Genomic DNA, 23924 nt, shown 5'->3' with positions numbered 1-23924 from the left:
CTTAGAACAAATATTTTATTTTAGAAGAGAATTTGTTATTATTATGTTTATATATATTTATATAAGTACTGGTTTGTTTTAATGTTTTACTTGGCTTTAATCTTATGATCTTATGTATTTTAGCATGTTTACTAATATCCTAAATATTTTTTTCAGGCCAGTTTAGTTGCAAAATACAAAACATTGTTATGATTTAGAATAAATAGTGTATTGTTTAGCTGATAATATTTAAGATATTATTATTATTATTATTGTTATTATGATTATATTTTTATTGTCATTGTTATTATTGCTATTATTATTATTGGTGGTGTTATTATTATTATTATTGTTGTTGTTGTTGTTGTTGTTGTTGTTGTTGTTGTTGTTATTATTATTACTATTATTGTTATTGTTGTTATGATTATTAATATAATTATCATTGATATTATTATTATTGTCGTTGGTAATATTATTATTATTGTTGTTGTTGTTGCTATGATTATTGTTATTATAATATTTTTATTACCATTGTTGTTATTATTATTAATATTATCATCACTGATATTATTATTGTTGTTGTTATTATTATTGTTGTAATTATTCATTTTGTTGCTATGATTAATATTATTATCATTATTGATATTGTTATTACTATATTTTTATTATCATTGTTGTTATTATTTTTATTATTATTATACTTTTATTATCATTGTTATTAATTTTATTGTTATTTTTTATGATAACTATTAATGTTATTATTATAGTTATTGTTGAAATTATTATTATTACTGATAACTCTTAATGTCATTATTATAGTTATTGTTATTAATAGCTATAATATGTAAATTATTATTATTATTACTAGTATTACTATTGTTGTTGTTATGATGATTATTGTTGCTGTTATAATTATGATTATATTATTTATTTTTTTATAGTCTATGAGTGAGATGAAGGACTTTTATTCTGAAGGTGTGTCTGTGTGACTGGTAGTGCTGCTGATGTCTGTACTGTTCTTCTCTACAGCAGCAGCTGCGCAGTGTGCGCACTCATAAACACAAACATGTCCGCGGTGCCTGACGGCAAAAAGCTGGTCCGGAGCCCGAGCGGACTCCGCATGGTACCGGAGAACGGCGCGTTCACCAGTCCGTTTTCCCTGGATGAGCCGCAGTGGGTTCCGGACAAAGAGGTAATGAACATTGCGGAGATTATGGTTATGATGATGCTGTGGTTGCTCAGTCTCTATCTTTGGGCGTTGTTTGCACAAGGCAACAAGAGAGAGTGGAAAATATTTTGTAAGTTTCTCAGGTGATGTTACAAACAAAAAAGATGACAAGACCTGGCTCTTTTAAACAGATTTGATCTCAGATGCATGTAAATAAATGCATAGCTGTGGTATAGTGTGTACACACACGACTGTGGACAACAACAATGTAAACTCTTCATATCGGCAAATAATGATTATTAGGGGCGTTTGTCCTGAAATAAACTTTATTCAATGCTTCTGTATGGCAGAAAGGCGACTGTCAAATATTAGGTCATAATATTCAGAAGTATGCAGAAGCCGCTGATGCACAAATGCATAAATATTACATAGTTCACTGAAAATAATATTTTGTCATCACTTATTCGCCCTTATGTCCTTTCGAAGTTATTTTAAAGAATGTTGGTAACCAAGTAGTTGCTGATAGCCATGGAAACTATGAAAGTAAATTGCTACCAGACCAGGAATTGCTTCCCCCCCCTTCATATCAAAATTTGTAATGCTGTGAGTAAACAAAGATTAAGTAAAGACATTTTAAAAATGGCTCATGTGCACTATTGCACTCTTTTATGTGAAACACCAAGTTTTTCCATGCTTTATTTGGTCTTGATAGAAGATGAAATATTTTATATAACTTTACAGTGGTTTAGCAAGCAATTTACTGCACTACTATCATATCATAAGTAAGTCTTGTAGCATTGCAGTGTGTATTTTAATGTTTATTCTGGTGCAGATGAGTCGAAACGATTAGATTTTGATCTTTGTGGGAGGAGCCCAAAGCTGTCATATATTATGTAAGCATGTTAATCAATTATAAAACTCATGATATTTAGGGCTTTGTTGGCAAACATATGTATTAAATGCTTAAGACATGAAAATTTGATCAGACATGAAACATTTTATTCTACTGAAACAGGCTTGCTGTGGCCGCTGTCAGATAACATTACCAAAAAGCCCTGTGTATTTCGCCTTAAAGGTTTGAGCCCAGATATGAGACCTAAATTCAGATAAAGACTGACAGGATGTAAGGATGTTTTGTCAACTTATAAATGAGTTATAAATGTGTTTGATTTTATATTTGATTAAACAATACATTGTATAAGTCCAAATTATTGATTTTTATGCCAAAAATCATGTTCCATGAAGATATTTTGTACATTTCTTACTGTAAATATATCAAAACCTAATTTTTGATTAGTAACATGCATTGCTAAAAACTTCATTTGGACAACTTTAGAGGCAATTTTCTCAGTATTTAGAGTTATTATTATTTTTATTTTTTTTTGCACTCTCAGATTTCAGATTTACACATTTGTATCTCAGCCAAATATTGTCCTAACAAGCCATACATGAATGGGAAGCTTATTTATTCAGGTTTCAGGTGATGTATTAATCTCAGTTTGAAAAAATAGACCCATATGACTGGATATGTGGGTCACATTTGTGTTGTAAAGAGCATTTAAATAATTTAGGTTGTTTTTCATTCCTATCCTCTTTTAGTGCCCCAGATGTATGCAGTGTGACACTAAGTTTGACTTCATCACCAGGAAGGTAAGCACATGGACCCATCATGTGTCAAGAGTCATTTTAAGACAAGTTGCTGTTTCATTTGAAATCGAAAAGTGGCTGTATTGTTGCTCATAAGTGGCCACCTGGATGTCCTAGTTTTATTGATGGTCTATGTCTGTAAGTTTTGAGAAACTGATCACAAATGGGATAAACTGATGGAAAGGTAGCATGTCATTTGACAATTTGGATTGAAAAGAAAAACATTATTTGAAGTAAATTTGCAGAACTATGAATATGAACGTTTAGCAATGCATAAATCAAACACACTTAGAATGCATGATTTATTGTTTTCATATCCTATCTATCTATCTATCTATCTATCTATCTATCTATCTATCTATCTATCTATCTAGATATAGGTAGATAATATATACATGCATACAATCAAACCAAAATTTATTCAGACACCTTCAAATTTCTCATATTATCACAGCTTATTTGCTATAGTTTAGATTAGAAAATGGTAATAAAATATGACAAGAACTTAGAGTTAAACTGTGTCAGAACAAGATCATCTTGATAATTACAAATTAATTACAGTCAAACTAAAATGAATTTAGACACCTTCAAAATTTCTCACATTATCACAGTTTATTCACTATAGTTTAGAAAATGGTAATAAAATATGACAAAAACCCAAGAGTTCAACTGTGTCAGAACAAATTCATCTTGATAATGTCAGATATCTTTGATAGAAAGGTATGTAACAAAACATGGTCAGGTCAAAGTGTCAAATCAAAATTTGTGTCTTACATTTTTATCAATTTTACTGGTAGTCCACTGTATGAAAATGTTTTGGGTATAATATGTCACAGTTTACTTTATTTTGCTAGTCTCACTTACATATTACATATTATAAAATATAGTGTCCTGCACCCACTAGTTAAGAAAATATATCAAAAATTATATCTGGTGTCTGAATAATTATTAGTTTGACTGTATATCCCTGTATATGGGTGTTCCTCATTTTAGTAATTGCCACATTTTGTCACTGTTCATTTAGTTTTGTCACATCCCTATTTTTCAACATAATTGTTGAGAAATGTCATTGACGATTGACTTCCACCTGCTTTGTTGCTTCAAATCTCTTTGTATTTGTGAACGGCCATTTATGAGTGTCTTCTTTAAGCTTTAGCAGTTTCATTTGCTCTTTTCAAGTGTCTTTGTTTTTTAATTTCTGCAATAATATGCCTTTGCAAGTTTCCCTTCCTGTTTCCGTTTTTCTCTTTTTTTTTTTTTTGCTTCCCTCTTCTTCCTGCCTTTGTTGTGTGTGAATCTCTGTTTTTGTGGATACATGATAGTGTTCTGTGTTAAGGCGTAGAATTCTATACAATTCTGTCTACATAAAAAAACATAAATATGTTTATATATTTTAGTTCAAATCAATCAATTTGTAAAATCCCTTTTCCTCAAAGATAACACTTTAGAGATTATACTAAGTAATGTTACAACTACACTACCGCTCAAAAGTTTGGGATCAGTAAGATTTTTTATGTTTTCAAAAAAAAAAAAGTTTTTATGCTCATCAAGGCTGTGTTCATTTGATCAAAAATACAGAAAAAAATTATATTGTGAAATATTATTACGATGTAAAACAATGTTTTTCTATATTAATATACATTAAAATGTAATTTATATCTGTAAAGAAGTTGAATTTTTAGAATCATTCTAATGTTTCTAAGATGCTTGCTATTCATAGAATCCTGAAAAAAAAGAATCACAGGTTCCAAAAAATATTTGGCAGCACAACTGCTTTCAATATTGATATTTCTAATAATAAATCAGCAAATAAAAATGATTTCTAAAGGATCATGTGACAGTAATAAGGACTTGTTGTAATAATGCTGGTGAAAATCACAGGAATAAATTATATTTTGAAGTATACAAAAATAAAATCCATTGTTTTATATTGTAATAACATTTAGCAATATTACCCAAACTTTTAAATGGTAGTGTACATGTCAACTACCAATTACTGGAATATTAGTAGACTGTCTGCTTAATATCTAAAATGCATTATTAGTTGAAATATAGTTGCAAAATTACTTATAGTTAGTAGAATGTCTAATATGGACTATTGTAATATACACAACTATTACCATCATATAAATTGACTCATGGTGTTATTTAGATTTTGGTCATATCACTTTTTTGTCATTTGTAAAGGGATTGTTCACCCAAAATGAAAATTCTGTCATCATTTACTGACCCTCACGTTTTTCCAAACCTGTACGAGTTTCTGTTCTCCGTTAAACACAAAAGACGATATTTTGAGCAATGCTGGTAACCAAACAGTTGCTGCTGGTAGTAATAATATTTTTTGTGTCTCATGGAAGTCAATGGCTACCGTCAACTGTTTGGTTACCAACATTCTTCAAAATATCTTCTTTTGGGCTCGACAGAAAAAAAAAACAACTCATACAGATTTGGAGCAACTTGAGCATCAGTAAATGATTACAGAATTTTCATTTTTGGTTTAACTATCCCTTTAGTTTGGTCATGCTATGTTTCCTCTGTGTATGTCAGCATCACTGTCGACGCTGCGGTCGGTGTTTCTGTGATAAATGCTGCAGTCAGAAAGTGGCTCTTCCCAGGATGTGTTTTGTGGATCCGGTGAGGCAGTGTGCGGAGTGCAGCCTCATCTCACAGAAAGAGGTGGAGTTTTACGACAAACAGCTTAAAGTGCTCACTGCCGGTGGGTTGAACAAACACACACTCAAATGCTTTTAACTTGAAACCACTGACACGCTTATACCCACTTTTCCATTCGCAGACTCGCTGAAGTTTATGATGTTGCTAAGTAAAGGCCATGGAGAGCGTATGAATGTTATGTAACTCATCCAGTAGCTTACTTCAGTGTGCACTGACTTAATGAGTAATCCTTTACCTGAGACTCAACTAAACTGCTGCTGAAAACAGAATTTAGTCACTGTGCATGAGTGTGTGTTTGGCAAAGGTTGTTCTGATAGAATTGGGTAAAATAAAAAAGCTTTTAAATCACCATTGCTGTAATCTAACGCTAACCATACTAATCTACAGTGAGGGGAAAAATTATTTGATCCCCTGCTGATTTTGTATGTTTGCCCACTGACAAAGAAACGATCAGTCTATAATTTTAATGAGAGACAGAATAACAAAAATACAGGAATATGCATTTCAAAAAAGTTATGAATTGATTTGCATTTAAAGAGTGAAAAAAGTATTTGACACCTTCGCAAAACATGACTTAGTACTTGATGGCAAAACCCTTGTTGGCATTCACAGAGGACAGACATTTCTTGTAGTTGGCCACCAGGTTTGCACCAGTGTTGTGCAAGTTACTTCCAAAACGTAATACATTATATATTACTAGTTACTGTCTTTTAATAGTAATTAGTTACATTACAATATTACTGTCTCTAAATTGTAATGCGTTACACTACTTTTAAGTTACTGTTGAGTTACTTTCATCAAATTATCCACAGATTATAAAATGCCAAAAAAAAGTTTAGAGCTGCTCATTATACATGAAGTTTAGGATAGCTAGCATAAAATTATAAAAACATATTTAGGTAGGCCTACCGGTATGTCTATTAATGTTACGTTGTAGTTTAGGTTAAACATGGATAAGCACAAAACTCATTAATACTTTCAGAAATAACACCGATAAATAAAGCAAAGTGTTATAATGTACAATCATTAAACACAATGAATAGCCTATAGGCTATTTTAAATGGTTTTCAGAACAAAACAAGAATGAAGAATACAAGTTGCTAAACAAGCCAAAACGAATGAGGGTAAAAGCGAAACTAAAAACAAACGGCGTTGTTCTCGTGCAGCCTACCTCTCTCATTCTGCATCAATCCAATTAAATGTGTCCATATTTGTGATGAATTTGAATGCTAAACTATTATGTAAACCAGGATTTGTACTTAACGCGCTTATAAAACATCCTCCTCACATGAGCAAATATGTGTTTGGCTCGAGCTCAGGCTGACGGCACGGATACTATGCAGTACGCACTATTTCATTTTACCAGTGACTGTATTTTATTCTTATAATTAACAGACTGCAACTTTTGCAACGCTGTGTGTGCGTGAGGCGCCGGGGCAATCGAATAGCGGAATAACTCCGTCATTTTTGGTCATGCAGATCATTTAAAATTGCAGTGTGTTTACTTTTATTTCCTTTCCGTGAACTTTCGTAGAGCGCCACTCCACACAAAAGCGAACCAAACTCAGAAGCATATGTCACTCAGTCTTTTCGTTTTGAAAATCAGATATATTTCGCGTATTCATCCATTTTATATGCGGACTATGATTTAATAAAAACAGATTTTGTCATTTTTAGCTTAATTTTTGTTGCTTATGCGCTCGTCCGTCATTTTTTCTCTTCTCCGACTCCGCAGCTCTCATCATTAGTTTAGTGTTACGTGGCACCAGTCTAGATGTTTCTAGGAGTTACTCGTGCTGTTTCTCCATAACGGGAGTGCGTCCATCTCATAAATGTAGAATTCGTCTCTGCAGTCATCTCAACCATCGAATTCCAGCAACAGGAAGACAAAATATTTTACTTGTGGACTTTTTTTAATTCACAAATTAATTTTGAGTTAAAATATGTTGATGTAACTTGCGTTACTGAGATTGTAACGAGTAATATTATTACCCAAATTGTATTAGTAATGCGTTATATTACCGCGTTACAGCAAAAAGTAATAAACTACTGTAACATATTACTTTTGTAATGCGTTACTCCCAACACTGGTTTGCACACATCTCAGAGGGGATTTTGTCCCACTCCTCTTTGCAGATCCTCTCCAAGTCATTAAAGGAACACTCCACTTTTTTTTTTACTCCGGAATGGGAGTGTAGTTCCTAATTTATCGGCCTAGAAAATCGCATCTTTACATTTTCCGCCGGTCTTAGTACATGATATAACTGCAGAAGAGTCAAGTTTTAAATTGGACAAATACCGAAACTAATTGGTTATGTTTGAATGCTGTTTTGAGGCTGACATTTGGCAACTCAAACCTTCAGCTCCCTTCACAGATTTTCTATGGGATTAAGGTCTGGAGACTGGCTAGGCCACTTCAGGACCTTGTCATGACGTGGTTTGGCGTTAGCCAGGCTAGAGCGAAGGAGGTTCTCACCCAAGATTTGATGGTACATGGCCATGTGCATTGTCCCTTTGAGTAGTTGCAATTGTTGTGTCCCCTTAGCAGAAAAACACCTCCAAAGCATGATGTTTCTACCTCCATGTTTGACGGTGGGGATTGTGTTCTTGGAGTCATTGGCAGCATTCCTTCTCCTCCAAACACGGCAAGTTGAGTTGATGACAAAGAGCTTGATTATGGTCTTATCTGACACTAACACTTTCAACCAGTTCTCCTGTGAATCATTCAGATGTTAATTGGCAAACTTCAGACAGGCCTGTACAGTACATGTGCTTTCTTGAGCAGGGGGACCTTGCGGGCACTGCAGGATTTCAGCTCTTCACGGTGTAGTGTTACGATATGTTTTCTTGGTGACTATGGTCCCAGCTGCCGTGTGATCATTGACTAGATCCTCCCGTGTCGTTCTGAGCTGATTCCTTACCGTTCACATGATCATTGAAACTCCACAAAGTGAGATCTTGCATGGAGTCTCAGACCAAGGGAGACTGACAGTTATTTTGTGTTTCTTACATTTGCGAATAATCTCACCAATTGTTATCACCTTCTCACCAAGCTGCTTGGCGATGGCCTTGTAGCCCATTCCAGCCTCGTGTAGGTCTACAATCTTGTTCCTGACATCCTTGGACAGCTCTTTGGTCTTGGCCATGGTGGAGAGTTTGGAATCTGATTGATTGATTGCTTCTGTGGGCAGGTGTCTTTTATACAGGTAACAAGTTGAGATTAGGAGCACTTCCTTTAAGAGACACCTGGGAGCCAGAAATCTTGCTAATTAATAGGGGATCAAATACTTATTTCACTCATCAAAATGCAAATCAATTTATAACTTTCTTGAAATGTGTTTTTCTTTTTTTGTTGTTATTCTGTCTGTCATTGTTAAAATAAACCTACCATTAAAATTATAGACTGACTATTTCTTTATCAGTGAGTACTGTAAATGTACAAAATCAGCAGGGGATCAATGTTTTTTCTTCACTGTATAAAAGTGCAAATAATTTAGCAAAACAGTGTTAAGGAAATCTCAAAATGAAAATGCACTTTCATACTGTACATTGTAATGTTGTCATACCTAAGTTAACTTGTAGCATTCAAAACAATTTAGCAAAAAAATATTTCTTTATTCAAGTTTTAATTTATTTACCATGGAAATAATTCTCATGAAAAATAAATAAATGTTTTCTTAATAGCAAAGTCAAAACACTAAACACTGGAGTATTTGCTGCTGCAAATTCAGCTTTTCCATCACAGGAATAAATTATATTTGAAAATATACTCTAATAGAAAACAGTTATTTTAAATTGTGATAATATTTCACAGTATTTGTGTTTTTACTGTATTTTTTGTATCCAAAAAATTTTCTTCCACAAATTTTTGTATTAGTAGTTTACGTCACTCAGATGTGTGCGCTTTCATCTGGCTGTAATAGATTTCAAGCGTTTACTCTTCTGCCTCATAACGGAAGACTGAACATCTGAACGGTCTGTTGTGAATCAGCAAACATTAATATTTGAAGATGTTTATTAATGCAGTGTGACTGATGTGAAAGGCTACTTGTAAATTGTGCTGTAAACATTTATGAGCTCTTTTATTTCTGTGGAATATGTTAACAAATTATCATTAATGAGTCTTTCCACCCACAACCTTACAGCCTTTTACAACCTTGCATTGTAGGAGGAACTTTCCTGGTCAAAGTGGATTCCTCAGAGAAATCAGAGACCATGGTCTGCCGTTTGTCTAATAATCACAGGTATGCATGTGAGAACTGACAAACTGACTTCTTTAAGTGTGATCTATCCTCCCTAAATCTCTTTTTTTCTCTCAGATATCTCTTCCTAGATGGTGAGAGTCATTTTGAGGTGGAGCTGTCTCGCATTTCCAGTATGCAGGTGTTGACTGAAGGCACAACCCCAGGAGGTGAGGCTTTATGTGGACAAGACAAACTTTTTACAGCAGTACAAACAATTATTGATCTTTGAGACTCTTTAGACACTAGGTAAATGTAATGACCGAAAACAGAAGCAAAAACTATTTTCAGTGATCTTAGCACATTTGCTATTCACAATAATATTGTTAAATATTATTACACTGTAAAATAACTATATTCTATTTGAATACATTTTAAAATGCAATTTATTCCTGTGATCAAATGTTGAATTTTCAGCATAATCACTCCAGTCTTCATTGTCACATGATCCTTTAGAAATCATTCTAATATGCTGATTTGATCCCATTCGAAGCGTTTGTGATTATAAAAAATGTTTAAATGTTTTTTGGAAACCGTTAAATTTAAATGAATCAATTTCAAAACAAACAAGTCCAGCTAGACTTACTAGTTTGTCCTCAATAATAGTTGTACAACTAGTCGATCATCCTGACCAATCCTCCTGAATTAGCGAGTGCTGAGTCTGAGTCACTTTTATAGAGCATCATTAAGTCTTCTTGTCAGATTGTCATAAATTACTTATAATGGGCATCTTTTCCGGGTGGATTGCAAATGCTCATAACTTCCTGTAATACTAATCAATAAAAACTTACTGCCTCATTTCTGTTTCAGAAGAAAGTGAGGTTTCAGCATGAATCCTATCTTGGGGTTTGTTTTCAAATATAAATTCATGCATGTAGATATGATGGATATGATTATGAACTCAGAATTATTCTGCTAATGAAATACATTAGATGGACAATATGGCCTGATACTGATAATATGATATAAATGATATAGAGAGATTTCTCTGAAAGCTTCACATGTCATGACACATAAATCTTCAGATAATCACGACTATACAATTGCTGCATTGATTTCAGCTTTAACTGAATGCAGACGGTTATTAACACTGCACAGTAGTACTGAGTGAACTTAACTCCATGCAACTCACATATACACACTATGCAGTGGCCCCAGTACTTTTTTTGGACACTTAAAATGTCTGAATGTCATTGCATTAGATAAGAAATATCAAACCTTTCTCTGAACTAACGTCACATTTTAGAGCCATTTCTGGCAATGACTTTACAACATAGTGGTCACCAGATGATTTTTAGTGCATGAAGTCAGTTCATCTTAAATTCACACATAAATGTCACTTATTTAGATATTTTGTAATAAATGCAAAAAACATTCAGACATTAAGTGCGACTTGACTGACTTTTTGAGGCTAATTTATATACAGTTGATGTCAAAAGTTTACATACACCTTGCAGAATCTATCTGAAAAATGCTAATTATAAGAGGGATAAAATAAGAGGGATCATACAAAATGCATGCTAGTTTTATTTAGTAATGACCTGAATAAGATATTTCACAAAAAAGACATTTACACATAGTCCACAAGAGAAAATAATAGTTGCCCATTCAAAAGTTACCTGAATGATCCACAGCTGTTTTTTTTTTGTTTTTTTTTTGTTCATGAGTTCCTTGTTTGTGCTGAACAGTTAAACTTCCCGCTGTTCTTCAGACAAATCCTTCAGCTCTCACTAATTATTTGGTTTTTCAGCATTTTTGTGCATTTAAACCCTTTCTCACAAAGACTGTATGATTTTGAGATCCATCTTTTCACACCGAGGACAACTGAGAGACTCATTTGCAACTATTACAGAAGGTTTAAACGCTCACTGATGCTTCAGAAGGATAAAAACATGCAGTAAGAGCCAGGGGTGTAAACTTTTAAATAGAATGAAAATGTATACTTTTGTTATTTTGCCTAAATATCTTTTTTTTTTTTTTTCATTTAGTACTGCCCTACAGAAGCTATAGACAATACTTGTTTTCCAGAAGACAAAATAAGCTAAAGTTACCCTGATCTTCAAATTAAAAAAAGTTTTCTTGGCTCTCCAGCCCACCTCTTGGCATTCTGCTGTCAGCTCAGAGTACTTAAGATGCTTTCTTTTGTGGGCTGCTGTCATGTCCTCTTCCCAGGAGATGGTAAGTTCAAAAAGGAGGACCCTTTTGTCCACCTTGGACCACATGATGATATCTGGCCGGAGGGTAGTTGTCACAACCTCTCTTGGAAAGACCAGTTGCTTCCTGAGGTCTGCCAACATCTGCCACTCTTTGTCCGGTGTGAGCATGGTGTTCCTTTTCAGAGCAGGAGGTTGGAGCGTGCTGCCACTCTTAACAAACCCTGCCTGGAAAGGCTTTTCTGCTGCTGGTATGCCGTTTACTGCAACCCTACAATGCTCCAGGACCTCCGCCAGCTTGGCCAGGACTTGATCATAGCGCCACCCAAAGCATCCCTGTATCAACGCTACTTCGCACCCTGACAAGATATGCTGGATGCTTGCCTCAAAATCACAGTCATTGTCGGAAAGGGTTTAAAACACAAAAATGCTTAAAAACCAAAGAATTTCTGGGACCTGAAGGATTTTTCTGAAGAACATCAGGCAGTTTAACTGTTCAGGACAAACAAGGGACTCATGAACAACTATCACTAAACAACAAACAAAAAAATCATTCAGGTAACAACACAGTATTAAGAATCAAGGGTATGTAAACTCGTAAATCCAGCTATTATTTTCTCTTGTGGACTATATGTAAACATCTTCAAAATATGTGAAATATCTTATTCAGGTCAGTACTAAATAAAAAATAACATGCATTTTATATGATCCATCTTATTTTGCAGATGCAGCAAGGTGTATGTAAACTTTTGACCTCAACTGTACATCTATGTATGATGCATACATATACTTAAACAAACTTTTTTCTGTTTGTTTATATCTCTTTCCTTTTAACATTCTCTTCTTTTCTTTAATTTCCCTGTTCTCTTCTGCATTAAGAGAAAGATATATGCTCGTACATGAGCTTGCTGGACAGTCAAATATCTGAAGGTCAGCGTCCCTCTGTCTCTCTCTTTTCTTTTTCTTCTTCTCCCTTATCTAAAATACGTGCCATTTAGTTTGTTTTCCTTGTTGTTCCCTTCATATGATGTAAGTAACCTCGCATGTACTCATTTCCTATGACATTGCTGTAAGAAATACTGCAAAGCAAGGCAGTCTCATGAACAGCATGTGCATGTTTATTGTGATGGTCCTTCAGATTTATGGTGTTCAAGACATCATGTTATTCATGGGTTCCCCATCATTTATGTTTGCTGGAGATATTACAGTTGTACTTCAGCATCATGTTACCGTCGTATTATGTGAATCACATCTGTATAACCCAAATCTTTGTGTGCAACCCCACCACTGACCTCTGACCTGTTTTTAGGAGGTACTCTTCGAGCCAGCGGCATGGTGCTTCAGTACAAGCCACCAGGATCTCAGAACCTGCAGCAGCTCCATATGGACATTGCAGATGACAAACGTGTCGCGTCTGCCTGGCTTGCAGCCATGCACAAAGTAGGTGTGAGTGAAAGAGTGCATTGTGTAAAAAAATAAATAAATGTATACAGTTGAGGTCAAAAGTTTTCATACAGAAGATTTAAATGCTCACTGATGCTCCAGAAGGAATCACAATGCTTTTGTTTCCTTCGGAAGCATCAGTGAGCATTTGAACCTTCTGTAATAGTTGCATATGAGTCCCTTAATTGTCCTCAGTGTGAAAAGATGGATCTCAAAATCATACAGTCATTGTTGGAAAGGGTTCAAATACACAAAATTGCTTAAAAGCCAAAGAAATTGTGGACCTGAAGGATTTTTCTAAAGAACAGCAGACAGTTTAACTGTTCAGGACAAACAAGAGACTCATGAACAACTATCACTATCACAAAAAAAAAAAAAGAAAACAGCTGTGGATCATTCAGGCAACAACACAGTATTAAAAATCGTAAACTTTTGAACGGAGTCATTTTTATAAATTTTATGTGAACATATTTTATGTGAAATCTTTTTCAGGTCAGTACTAAATAAAAAATAACATGCATTTTGTAGGATCCTTCTTATTTTGGTAAAATAATTAACATTTTACAGATTCTGCGAGGTGTATGTAAACTTTTGACCTCAACTGTACATATAATAATGGTAATAATAGCAGTCATAATATTAATCAGCAGAATTTCTTCCCTGATATCACCCAGCCCCCACCCAGTCAGAACAAAGGGAGTTTCTGGACTTCAGGATTCATCTATATTGTATAATATTATGCTGTCTATTCCGCGTTTGTCTCTAGGCTGCCAAACTGTTGTATGAGTCAAGGGACCAGTGAAATGACACCGTGCTGAGGACAGAGAGGGATGGACAAAACAAAACTGAGGAGAGAGAGCGATCAAAACCAAGTATTATGTGTTATTCAGTCTTACATGTACTCTAAGATGCTTGTATGATTTCTATTCAATCTTTTGCTTCAGCTCCCTGTCGAGACAGACCAGATGTACTTACAACCTCTCTGTCTGTGCCAAGGGGAGGACCAAGTTTTCCGACGATTCTCGTGCAATATGGACATGTATGATAATATATAAACACCATTTAACAGATGCTTTAAGTGTAGTCTCACGTATCAAAGTTTTGTAAACAAAATATATTTTGTCAGATATTCTTATTTTAACACAAAATGCTGTGTATCTACTTTTTACTGCCCGAGTATTTACAATATGTAGTGTTTTTTTTTCTTTCTTAACATATTTGAAACACTTTTGGAATTGTTTTTCCTACACTACAGAATGATGTTTCAGGTCTTCATTTGTTAGTAACGTGTTTGCGTCTGCAAAGCAAGATTTCCCTTTTTTAGAAAACTGAAATTAGAGCAGCCAGATTGCCTGGACTTACATTAAAGATTGTTCTAGGTCATCAGGTTTTGTTTGCTAATTTTCAATTTTCAGTGTACACCAAATAAACATCTTCAGTCCACGACTGACCAATGTATGTCTGTGTTAATTTTAATTCTTGATTTTTTTTAAGGTTAAAGTTTAGTATTCAGTTAAAAGTGCATTAGAAAATTAACATTTAGTACAGGATTTATGCATTTTCGAAATTTCAAGCTGTTAAATATTAACGTCTTATATATAGTCTTATTCTTAGGATAGAACAAAATTTGTTGAGATACAACTATTTAAAAATATGGAATCTGAGGGTGCAAAAAATAAATTAAATGCTGAGAAAATCGCCTTTAAAGTTGTCCATATGAAGTTCTTAGCAATGCATAATACTAATCAAAAATTAAGTTTTGATATGTTTACGGTAGGCATTTTACAAAATATATTTACTTAATATCCTAATGATGTTTGGCATAAAAGAAAAAATAAATTAATTTTATACATAGTATTTCTAAGATTATATTTAAATACTTATTTCATTTAAGCTATAGGTATATGTGATTTAAAAACAATACAAAAACAGTTTTTTTAAACTTTTGTTTGTGATGCAGACACTTCCTTTTTGTAAGAGATGGGAGGTTTCATTGTTCCTTCTCATGGATGCAGAGAAAGCACATTTGTTTTCATGATGGACTGCTGCTGCCCTCTTGTGTCCTGTACACAAGAAACTTAAGCCTTACGAAAACAACAACACTATACATACAACCAAACTTTTTGAACTTTCAAGCGTTATCATGTTTATACAAATAAAGATGAAGATTTTTAACCAACAAATGTATTAATTAAAAGTAAAAAAATTTTAGGTGTAAAGGTGTGGATAATGACTAAAGGACTTTTTAATGTTTCCAGCTGGGTGGGTGTGGTTTCTGTTGCTCCAGGGGACTGTGAGGTGGAAGGTTCCTCCTGGATACTGTGGCTCAAAGGAGCAGGTGATGGGGATGCTGTCACCTCTGAACACCTGTGGCTCCGGAGGGCCTCTGGACACACTGATAGGAGTGGAGAAAGAGATGCTGGGTTTCTCCAAGAGCTCTGAAGATAGATCATGGAAAGCTTAATAGTGAGGTGCTGTTTTTGTCACTGTTCTAATGAAGATGTCATTCACTTGTTTGGCATTGTACCCACACAGAAAAATTTTGGTCAGATTTTTTGAATGTTCCTAATCTCACTTTGTAAGTGACTTTACAGTCGTGGCCAAAAGTTTTGGGAATTACATAAATATTGGAAATTGGAAAAGTTGCTGCTTAAGTTTTTATAATAGCAATTTGCATATACTCCAGAATGTTATGAAGAGTGATCAGATGAATTGCATTGTCCTTCTTTGCCATGAAAATGAACTTAATCCCGAAAAAAACGTTCCACTGCATTTCATTGCTGGCATTAAAGGACCTGCTGAGATCATTTCAGTAATCGTCTTGTTAACTCAGGTGAGAATGTTGACGAGCACAAGGCTGGAGATCATTATGTCAGGCTGATTGGGTTAGAATGGCAGACTTGACATGTTAAAAGGAGGGTGATGCTTGAAATCATTGTTCTTCCATTGTAACCATGGTGACCTGCAAAGAAACGCGTGCAGCCATCATTGCGTTGCATAAAAATGGCTTCACAGACAAGGATATTGTGGCTACTAAGATTGCACCTAAATCAACAATTTATAGGATCATCAAGAACTTCAAGGAAAGAGGTTCAATTCTTGTTAAGAAGGCTTCAGGGCGTCCAAGAAAGTCCAGTAAGTGCCAGGATCATCTCCTAAAGAGGATTCAGCTGCAGGATCGGAGTGCCACCAGTGCAGAGCTTGCTCAGGAATGGCAGCAGGCAGGTGTGAGCGCATCTGCACGCACACAAGGGCAGCAAAGAAGCCACTTCTCTCCAAAAAAAACATCAGGGACAGATTGATCTTCTGCAAAAAGTATGGCGAATGGACTGCTGAGGACTGGGACAAAGTCATATTCTCTGATGAAGCCTCTTTCCGATTGTTCGGGGCATCTGGAAAAAGGCTTGTTCGGAGAAGAAAAGGTGAGCGCTACCATCAGTCCTGTGTCATGCCAACAGTAAAGCATCCTGAGGCCATTCATGTGTGGTACCAAAACACCCTCCAACCGCAACTTCTTCCAACAATCCAACAACAGTTTGGTGAAGAACAATGCATTTTCCAGCACGATGGAGCACCGTGCCATAAGGCAAAAGTGATAACTAAGTGGCTCGGGGACCAAAACGTTGAAATTTTGGGTCCATGGCCTGGAAACTCCCCAGATCTTAATCCCATTGAGAACTTGTGGTCAATCCTCAAGAGGCGGGTGGACAAACAAAAACCCACTAATTCTGACAAACTCCAAGAAGTGATTACGAAAGAATGGGTTGCTATCAGTCAGGATTTGTCCCAGAAGTTGATTGAGAGCATGCCCAGTCGAATTGCAGAGGTCCTGAAAAAGAAGGGTCAACACTGCAAATACTGACTCTTTGCATAAATGTCATGTAATTGTCGATAAAAGCCTTTGAAACGTATGAAGTGCTTGTAATTATATTTCAGTACATCACAGAAACAACTGAAACAAAGATCTAAAAGCAGTTTAGCAGCAAACTTTGTGAAAACTAATATTTGTGTCATTCTCAAAACTTTTGGCCACGACTGTTCTTTCTGTTTTAAAGATGTTTCTTTGGATTGGCCTACTTGATAAAGAATCGGAAAATATATAATTAATTTGTGTTTTATGCTAGCTAAATTCCACACATAAAGAAAAATCTGGCCCTAAACTTACCAGTTACAAAACATACACAAACCAGCTCTAAAGTCCCTACCTGAATCAAATGATTCGCGATCCGCACTCTGTAGTCTTGATCTGACAATCATTTGCAAACCATAATTTAAACAGCTCGCAAATCATTCAATTCGCGAAATGATCGTTCAGGTAATCAAATGATTGCGATCCGCGCTCCCGATCTGAATCAAGTTTGCATAACCATTCTGAAGTCCCGATCTGGGGTGTGTTTCCCAAAAGCAAGCATGGTTGCAAATTTCATCGTTACAAATTGAGTTCAGTCGAACTAAGACCATGGGAAAGCACCCCTGAATGATTCGCGAAACCGCTCCGAAGTCCCCACCTGAATCAAATGAATCGTGATCTGCATTTCATACTGTCCCGATCTGATAATGATTCGTGAACCATAATTTAAGATCAGAACTTAGGAGAGCGGTTTGCAAATTATTAAATTCGCGAATTGATTTGCAAAGCCGCTCCTATCGAAGTTCCGAGCTAAATCAAATGATTCACGAACAGCACTCCCAATCTGAAGTGATTCACGAAACCATTCCGAAGTCCCGATCTGAATGATTCTGAAACTACTCCGAAGTCCCGACCAGAATCAAATGATTCGTGCTGTGCAGTATCGATCTGAATCAAAAGATTCACGAACTCGCTCTAATTTCTGATATAAATCAAATGATTCGCATCCAAAGTTCAATCTGAATAAAAAGATTCACGAACTCGCTCTAAGATCTGATCTAAATCAAATGAATCGTGCTCGGAAGTCCTGATGTGAATCAAAAGATTACCAAACCATCATTTCAGATCTGGACTTTGGAGCGTGGATCACGAATCCCCATACGCGAACTTCCGATCTGAATCAAATGATTAAAATGATTTTCTGTTTTTGCCAGTGGTGGACGAAGTACACAAATCAAGTACTTTGTAACAGCCAGAGTACAGCAGAGCGTTACCAGTTGACGCCACACGGTGGCGCCCCCTTTTTATTTTGTCACTGCGTATCACCTTTAACCCAAGTCGACTTCCGTGACTCCAGTAATGGACGCTGGTGAAAGCTACAGACCACGAACGTTCTGTCCGGTTATTATTTTGCCGAAGGTAATAGTTATATGCCGTGAGACCTGGCTTGTATGATCTGTATCTGAGAATAAATGTGCAATGTGAAAATCCCTCCACTTTGTCTCCTGCCTCGCTATTTTATTTCATTACCGGAGTTGTACTAATAGCTTCATGGCTTGGCTTCCCTCCATCACCACGTTACAACTTGAGTAAAAGTACAGATACATAATACAATATTACTCCAGTAAAAGTAAAAGTAGTCCTTTTTCAATTTTACTCGAGTGAAAGTACAAAAGTACTACATTTTTTGTGTACTTAAATAAAAAAAAGTACTGAACTGTTTTGCAATTTTATATAGGCTACTTAATTTAATCTTATAATAGCATATATTTTTTTATAATCCTACTGTTCAAAAAGCCTTGGATTTTCCCAAAATAACCACTAGTCTATATGGAGTCAAGATATATTTTTGTTGTTGATATGGACTACATTGACGAGAGCGATGTAGTAATGTTCACTGTGAAGCTTACATTGCAATGTACCTGAGAGAAAACTGATTTGACCATCTCATTTTCACCAGTAAGAAAAAAGTGTTTTAAAGCTTGTTGTTAACGTCACAGTTAAAAATGATATGAGAATAAGGCCTGAAGTTAGGAAGAACATTTTAAGGAAAATGCAATTATATTTTCATAATATTTTTCTTTTTTTCTCACACATTGTCTGTGGTGAAAAAAAAAAAAAAAACACCCCTGGCCAAATGCCCCCAGAGGGCATCACTTCCCACTTTGATAATTACTAGTTACCATGATCTGAACATCACATCTTTTCTTTTTCCCTCAGATGTAATCTGTCAAGGTGGTTGATTATAAATATTTGGACTTCATATCTGAAAATTACCTCAATTTAGCGCCAGCAAGCTTGTTAGCTAGACAGTTAGCATCAGCTAACAATATTTACTTCAGTATGGTTATGAATAAACATTTATATCTGTCTACTAGGCTAGTTGATTCTAACAATATAAAAAGTATACCGTTAATAAACAATATAAAAACAGACGTCACATAGGGCGTAGCATTTTAATAAAACTGTTAAAGGTTACAGCAGCGAATCTGTGTTGTTTTAATGTTTCATTTTTTGACCTAAAACAGAGACAACAATGTTGATGTGTCTGCATTCAATCATTTCAGTGGGATTAAATGTATCACCGCTTACAGCAGATTTAGTTCGCATACAGTTACAATAATTAATCCTAAAATTCGACATTATAACTTACTTTTCGCAGCATCAGTCGCGCGCGCGATCTCCCGGTTCTTATTTGTGAATTCAGTTGACTTTGACTGGAGACTCACTCTAAACGGCTCATTTGAGTAAGTGAGTTGTCGACTCCAGAACAGCTGCAATTGGATCAGTCCAATTCGTGAATGAGTCGTTTGTTGAGATTCATTTGCGAACCAATTTAACAGGTTCATTGAAAAGAATCAGTTTGTTCATTAATCAGACAGTCACACTGCTTCTGCGTCTCGGAACACGTGATATATTATGAGTAAGGACCACTGATCTATAATAGAGAACATTATATAGATCAGTGGTAAGGACATGTTTTATGAAATGTAGTTAAGTAAAAAGTAAGATCTTATGCTTTGGAATGTAGTGAAGTAAAAGCAAATATTACTCAAAATAAAACTACTCCAGTAAAGTACACATACTTGAAAAATTTATGAAGTACAACTACTTCGTTACTGTCTATTACTGTTTTTGCCAATGAATCGCTTAAACTGCATGATCGAAGTCACGTATTTGAATCAATCTGATGCCGCGTTCCAGACAACCCCTAACCCCTGTTTTCCCGACCTTCTAGTGAAAGTGCACTGGAACGGCAGTCAAACCCGTGACTTCCCACTCGTGAACTCATACTAGGTCGATGTACTCCCAGTTACGAGTTCTAACATAGCCCCTGAAACAACAAAGTCAGCCCTAATGGGTGCGGTGTTTATGCAAGTGGCACAGGGTGGAAAAATAGAGCTTAGGACAATTTAACGTTGCAATCAAATTAATAATAATATAAAAATAATAATAATTCATAAATGTGCTCAGGCAGTTTGGCGTGACTTGCCTGGAACGCTACAAAGTCGTGAGTCGTGGTTTGAAGTGGTGATTTACCAGTTAAAAAACCTGCCTGGAACGCACAACGCAGCATAAGTTCTGAGTAGTAGCCTACCATCGTAAATGACTCACTCAGTTGAATCGGTTTGTCCGTTCCTCCCCTTTTTGCGTCTTTACACATCAGTACTACTACTGTCTTAGCTCGCTAATTTTTCATTAACTGAAATAAGCGAAAAAAGTATGATGTTAGTTGAGGTGCAAACTCTCAAATCTCAACCAACAACACCATTAAGTTACACCTGAGTGGAAACTGTAGCGTTTGAGTCGCATGCAGACCACAACACTAACGGGAGAAACTAAAAAACGGTATGAGCTGGGCCTCAACCCTTCAGATGACACATTTCCGTCTCTGTAAGTTAACTAAACAATACCACAGATGAAAACACACAACGCACACGCATAACATGACAGACAGCTAGTTTTTTGAGTGTGGTTGTTTTTACGATTGTGAGTCTGAAACATATCTGTGTGTGAACGTAACCGTGTTAATGACCCAAATACAGGACTGACAACCATATTCTGCTGTGTGAATGTGGCCTATCGCAGATAAACACAAATGTTGTCAAGATTCTTGCTCTGGAAATTCTGGTTCAGTTTGGCCAACCACAAACGACTTTTATTGACAATTTTTTGCACTTTTCTCCTGGATTTGTTATAACTTTTGACAGTCTATAGTACTATAGTATGTTTTACCCGGTCCAACTGATTAGTACAGCCCAAAACATGACAATAATTTACCATTTTCAGCAGCAATCCTCCTCCAATAATCAGCAAAATACACAAGTTTCGTTCAGGGGTCCATTCTTCGTACCACGCTAACTAAGTTAGCTGGATTTGATTGTTGACGATTTTGCGTGATCTTGGATCGCTCGGTTCTTCGAAGCTCATCCGGGACTTGCTGTCATAGCAACAGGTGCGCAAGCTTAAACCTGCTCTGGAGCAGGTTTATTTCATGTAAACAGGATTTAGGCAGCGCTCCTGGCGGGTTATGATTGGTTGAAATGGCGAGGTCACATCTGATTGGTTAAAGAGCACGACTGACGCGGACTGACTCACGTGGGAAAAGAAAAGTATCTTGCAAGAAAGTGTATATATATGACAGGTTCCAAAAAATATTTGGCAGCACAACTGTTGATATTATCCAACATTGATCATTCTAATAATAAATCAGCATATTAGAATGATTCCTGAAGGATCGTGTGACACTTAAGACTGGAGTAACAGCTGATAAAAATTCAGCTTTTCATCACAGGAATAAATTCTATTTCAAAGTATGTTAAAATATATTAAAAAAACAAAAACATTATTTTATTTTGTAAAAACAATTTGCAATATTACTGTTTTTTTCTGTATTTTTAATTAAATAAATGCAGTCTTGATGAGCATAAGAAACTTCTTTAAAGACTATTACAAGTCTTACTGACCCCTAACTTTTGAACGGTAGTGTATAAAAAAATAAAATAAAAAAATAAAATAACATATCAAGGAAAAAACATGTAACATGGGCAGCATTAACGTATTTAATTTGTTCACTACTTTTTGCCAGCCCTCTCTCCTTGCTTTTCCAGCCTTTGCAGTTTTCCCTTGCGTTTTAATTAAACTCTGAAACTCCTGAAATCCCTCAATCAAGAGTTCTTGCTCTGCTGCAGAAAAATACTGAGCGCGCTCCTTCCTCATGTTCGCCGACCAATCAAAGAGTTGCCCATCAATGTTTCTACTATCGATACGTAGCCCCTTTTAAGCCACCCAGTGATCTCAAATAACTTCATCCAGCTATACTAATCATCAACAACAGGTGCGTTAGGAGAACCGGAATAGCCAGCTCATAGTTAGCGCGATGATTTGATCTTGGATGTGTCATTTGATCCTGGATGTAGTAAGCGAGGTACGAAGAACGGACCCCAGGTCAGTGGCATTGTTTACATTCAGTGGAGCCAGTATGTTTGATTGATGACGCTTTTTAAAAGCCCTCTATTGCATTGTTACCATTGTTCAGCAGACAAAGCGTCTTGATGAAAAAGAAAAAAGAAAACTTTCTGTACAAACAAAACTCCATTAAATAGTTTTGAAAGTTGTGAGTTGTGAAAATGACATGATCTAGATACTTTATAGTGTGCCATTGTATGTCAATTCCTCAGTCTCCTTGAGTTAAATTCGAGAATATGGTATCTGAAGTCCATTTGCTATGATCTTTTTTTTTTTGGTGATGTGCTGCTGCCGCCCTCTTGTGTTCATTTGACAGCAGAACAAGACATCTATTCTTTAATTGGCCAAGATATTGCATTTCAAAATATCACAGCTCTTCTAACACTAATACAGATATTATAAATGTGAAAGAGGAGTTGCTAAATAAATGTGTTTGCTTGTCATAAAATGAAAAACAGCCATGTGCTGTGGACCATTTGGGACAAAACCTGTAAACCTTTTTTAAAACTGAAAACCACTAGATTTGAGCCCTTATAATTTCAAACCAAAGGTAAACGAATTGTCCACATTGTAATTTCATTTCTCCTTTATTGCAGTTTTTAGAATCGAAATAAACTCAGTGTTTGCGAGAAACTCTTTTTGTTATTGTAGCTCAGTGAGGCTAAAGTTTTAATGTTTGAGGTTTGTGTTGATTTTGATTTGAGCTGTTAATTGATGCTAATCACTCTCTCTACTTCCCTCACATCTGATCTTATAGAGATTGTCTACGTGATCACCGCAGGAGATAGCTGATTATGGGCCCTTCGTCAGCAGGTTGCTGCAACACAGGTATTTTGGGGGTGTATAATAGCATGTCTAGTGTAGCTGTAGGTGTGGAAACCACTCAGACTAATGAAGAGAGGCATCTCTCTACAGCAGGGGTCCCCAAACTTTTTTTCTGAGAGGGCCACATAATTTTCCTTTCTTTAATGGGGGGCCGGATGGTTTATAAAAGAAAATACCATGGGCCGGACTGACTACTAGTATTATTATTATTTTATTATGATTTTACCTGTTTTTATTCTACCTTTTAATACTAGAATAGTTTATTTTGTTATGCACCACACAGACAAATGACCATTTCTTTTCAAAAGATATACAGGTGCATCTCAATAAATTAGAATGTCATGGATAAGTTCATTTATTTCAGTAATTCAACTCAAATTGTGAAACTTGTGTATTAAATAAATTTAATGCACACAGGCTGAAGTAGTTTAAGTCTTTGGTTCTTTTAATTGTGATGATTTGGCTCACAATTAACA

At 35.6% G+C, this 23924-nt stretch overlaps 1 protein-coding gene across 2 annotated transcripts; it reads left to right on the top strand.

Moving 5' to 3' along the window:
- Nucleotides 1-1013: 1013 nt before the first annotated feature.
- Nucleotides 1014-14762, top strand: zfyve21 (zinc finger, FYVE domain containing 21). Of its 2 annotated transcripts, XM_073833680.1 has the most exons (8): nucleotides 1014-1171; nucleotides 2747-2797; nucleotides 5342-5510; nucleotides 9636-9711; nucleotides 9787-9878; nucleotides 12741-12791; nucleotides 13171-13301; nucleotides 14071-14762. In XM_073833680.1, the coding sequence occupies exons 1-8, from the start codon at nucleotides 1046-1048 to the stop codon at nucleotides 14104-14106; spliced, it is 732 nt and encodes a 243-aa protein (XP_073689781.1). In that variant the 5' UTR covers nucleotides 1014-1045; the 3' UTR covers nucleotides 14107-14762. The 2 variants fall into 2 exon arrangements, with proteins under 2 accessions (XP_073689781.1, XP_073689782.1); XM_073833681.1 differs by lacking the exon at nucleotides 12741-12791.
- Nucleotides 14763-23924: the final 9162 nt, after the last annotated feature.

The sequence above is a fragment of the Garra rufa genome, chromosome 2 (genome assembly GCF_049309525.1).
Source record: "Garra rufa chromosome 2, GarRuf1.0, whole genome shotgun sequence".
Lineage (NCBI taxonomy): Eukaryota > Metazoa > Chordata > Actinopteri > Cypriniformes > Cyprinidae > Garra > Garra rufa.
Note: the sequence above shows the minus strand (reverse complement) of the source record. Positions and strands in the feature narration are given on the sequence as shown.

Excerpts from the sequence above, each read along its gene's own strand:
- zfyve21 (XM_073833680.1), top strand. The coding sequence starts at position 1,046 with ATGTCCGCGGTGCCTGACGGCAAAAAGCTGGTCCGGAGCCCGAGCGGA. Across the intron at positions 5,511-9,635 it reads GCTTAAAGTGCTCACTGCCG|GAGGAACTTTCCTGGTCAAA; the intron begins GTGGGTTGAACA and ends CTTGCATTGTAG. Across the intron at positions 13,302-14,070 it reads GGCTTGCAGCCATGCACAAA|GCTGCCAAACTGTTGTATGA; the intron begins GTAGGTGTGAGT and ends GTTTGTCTCTAG.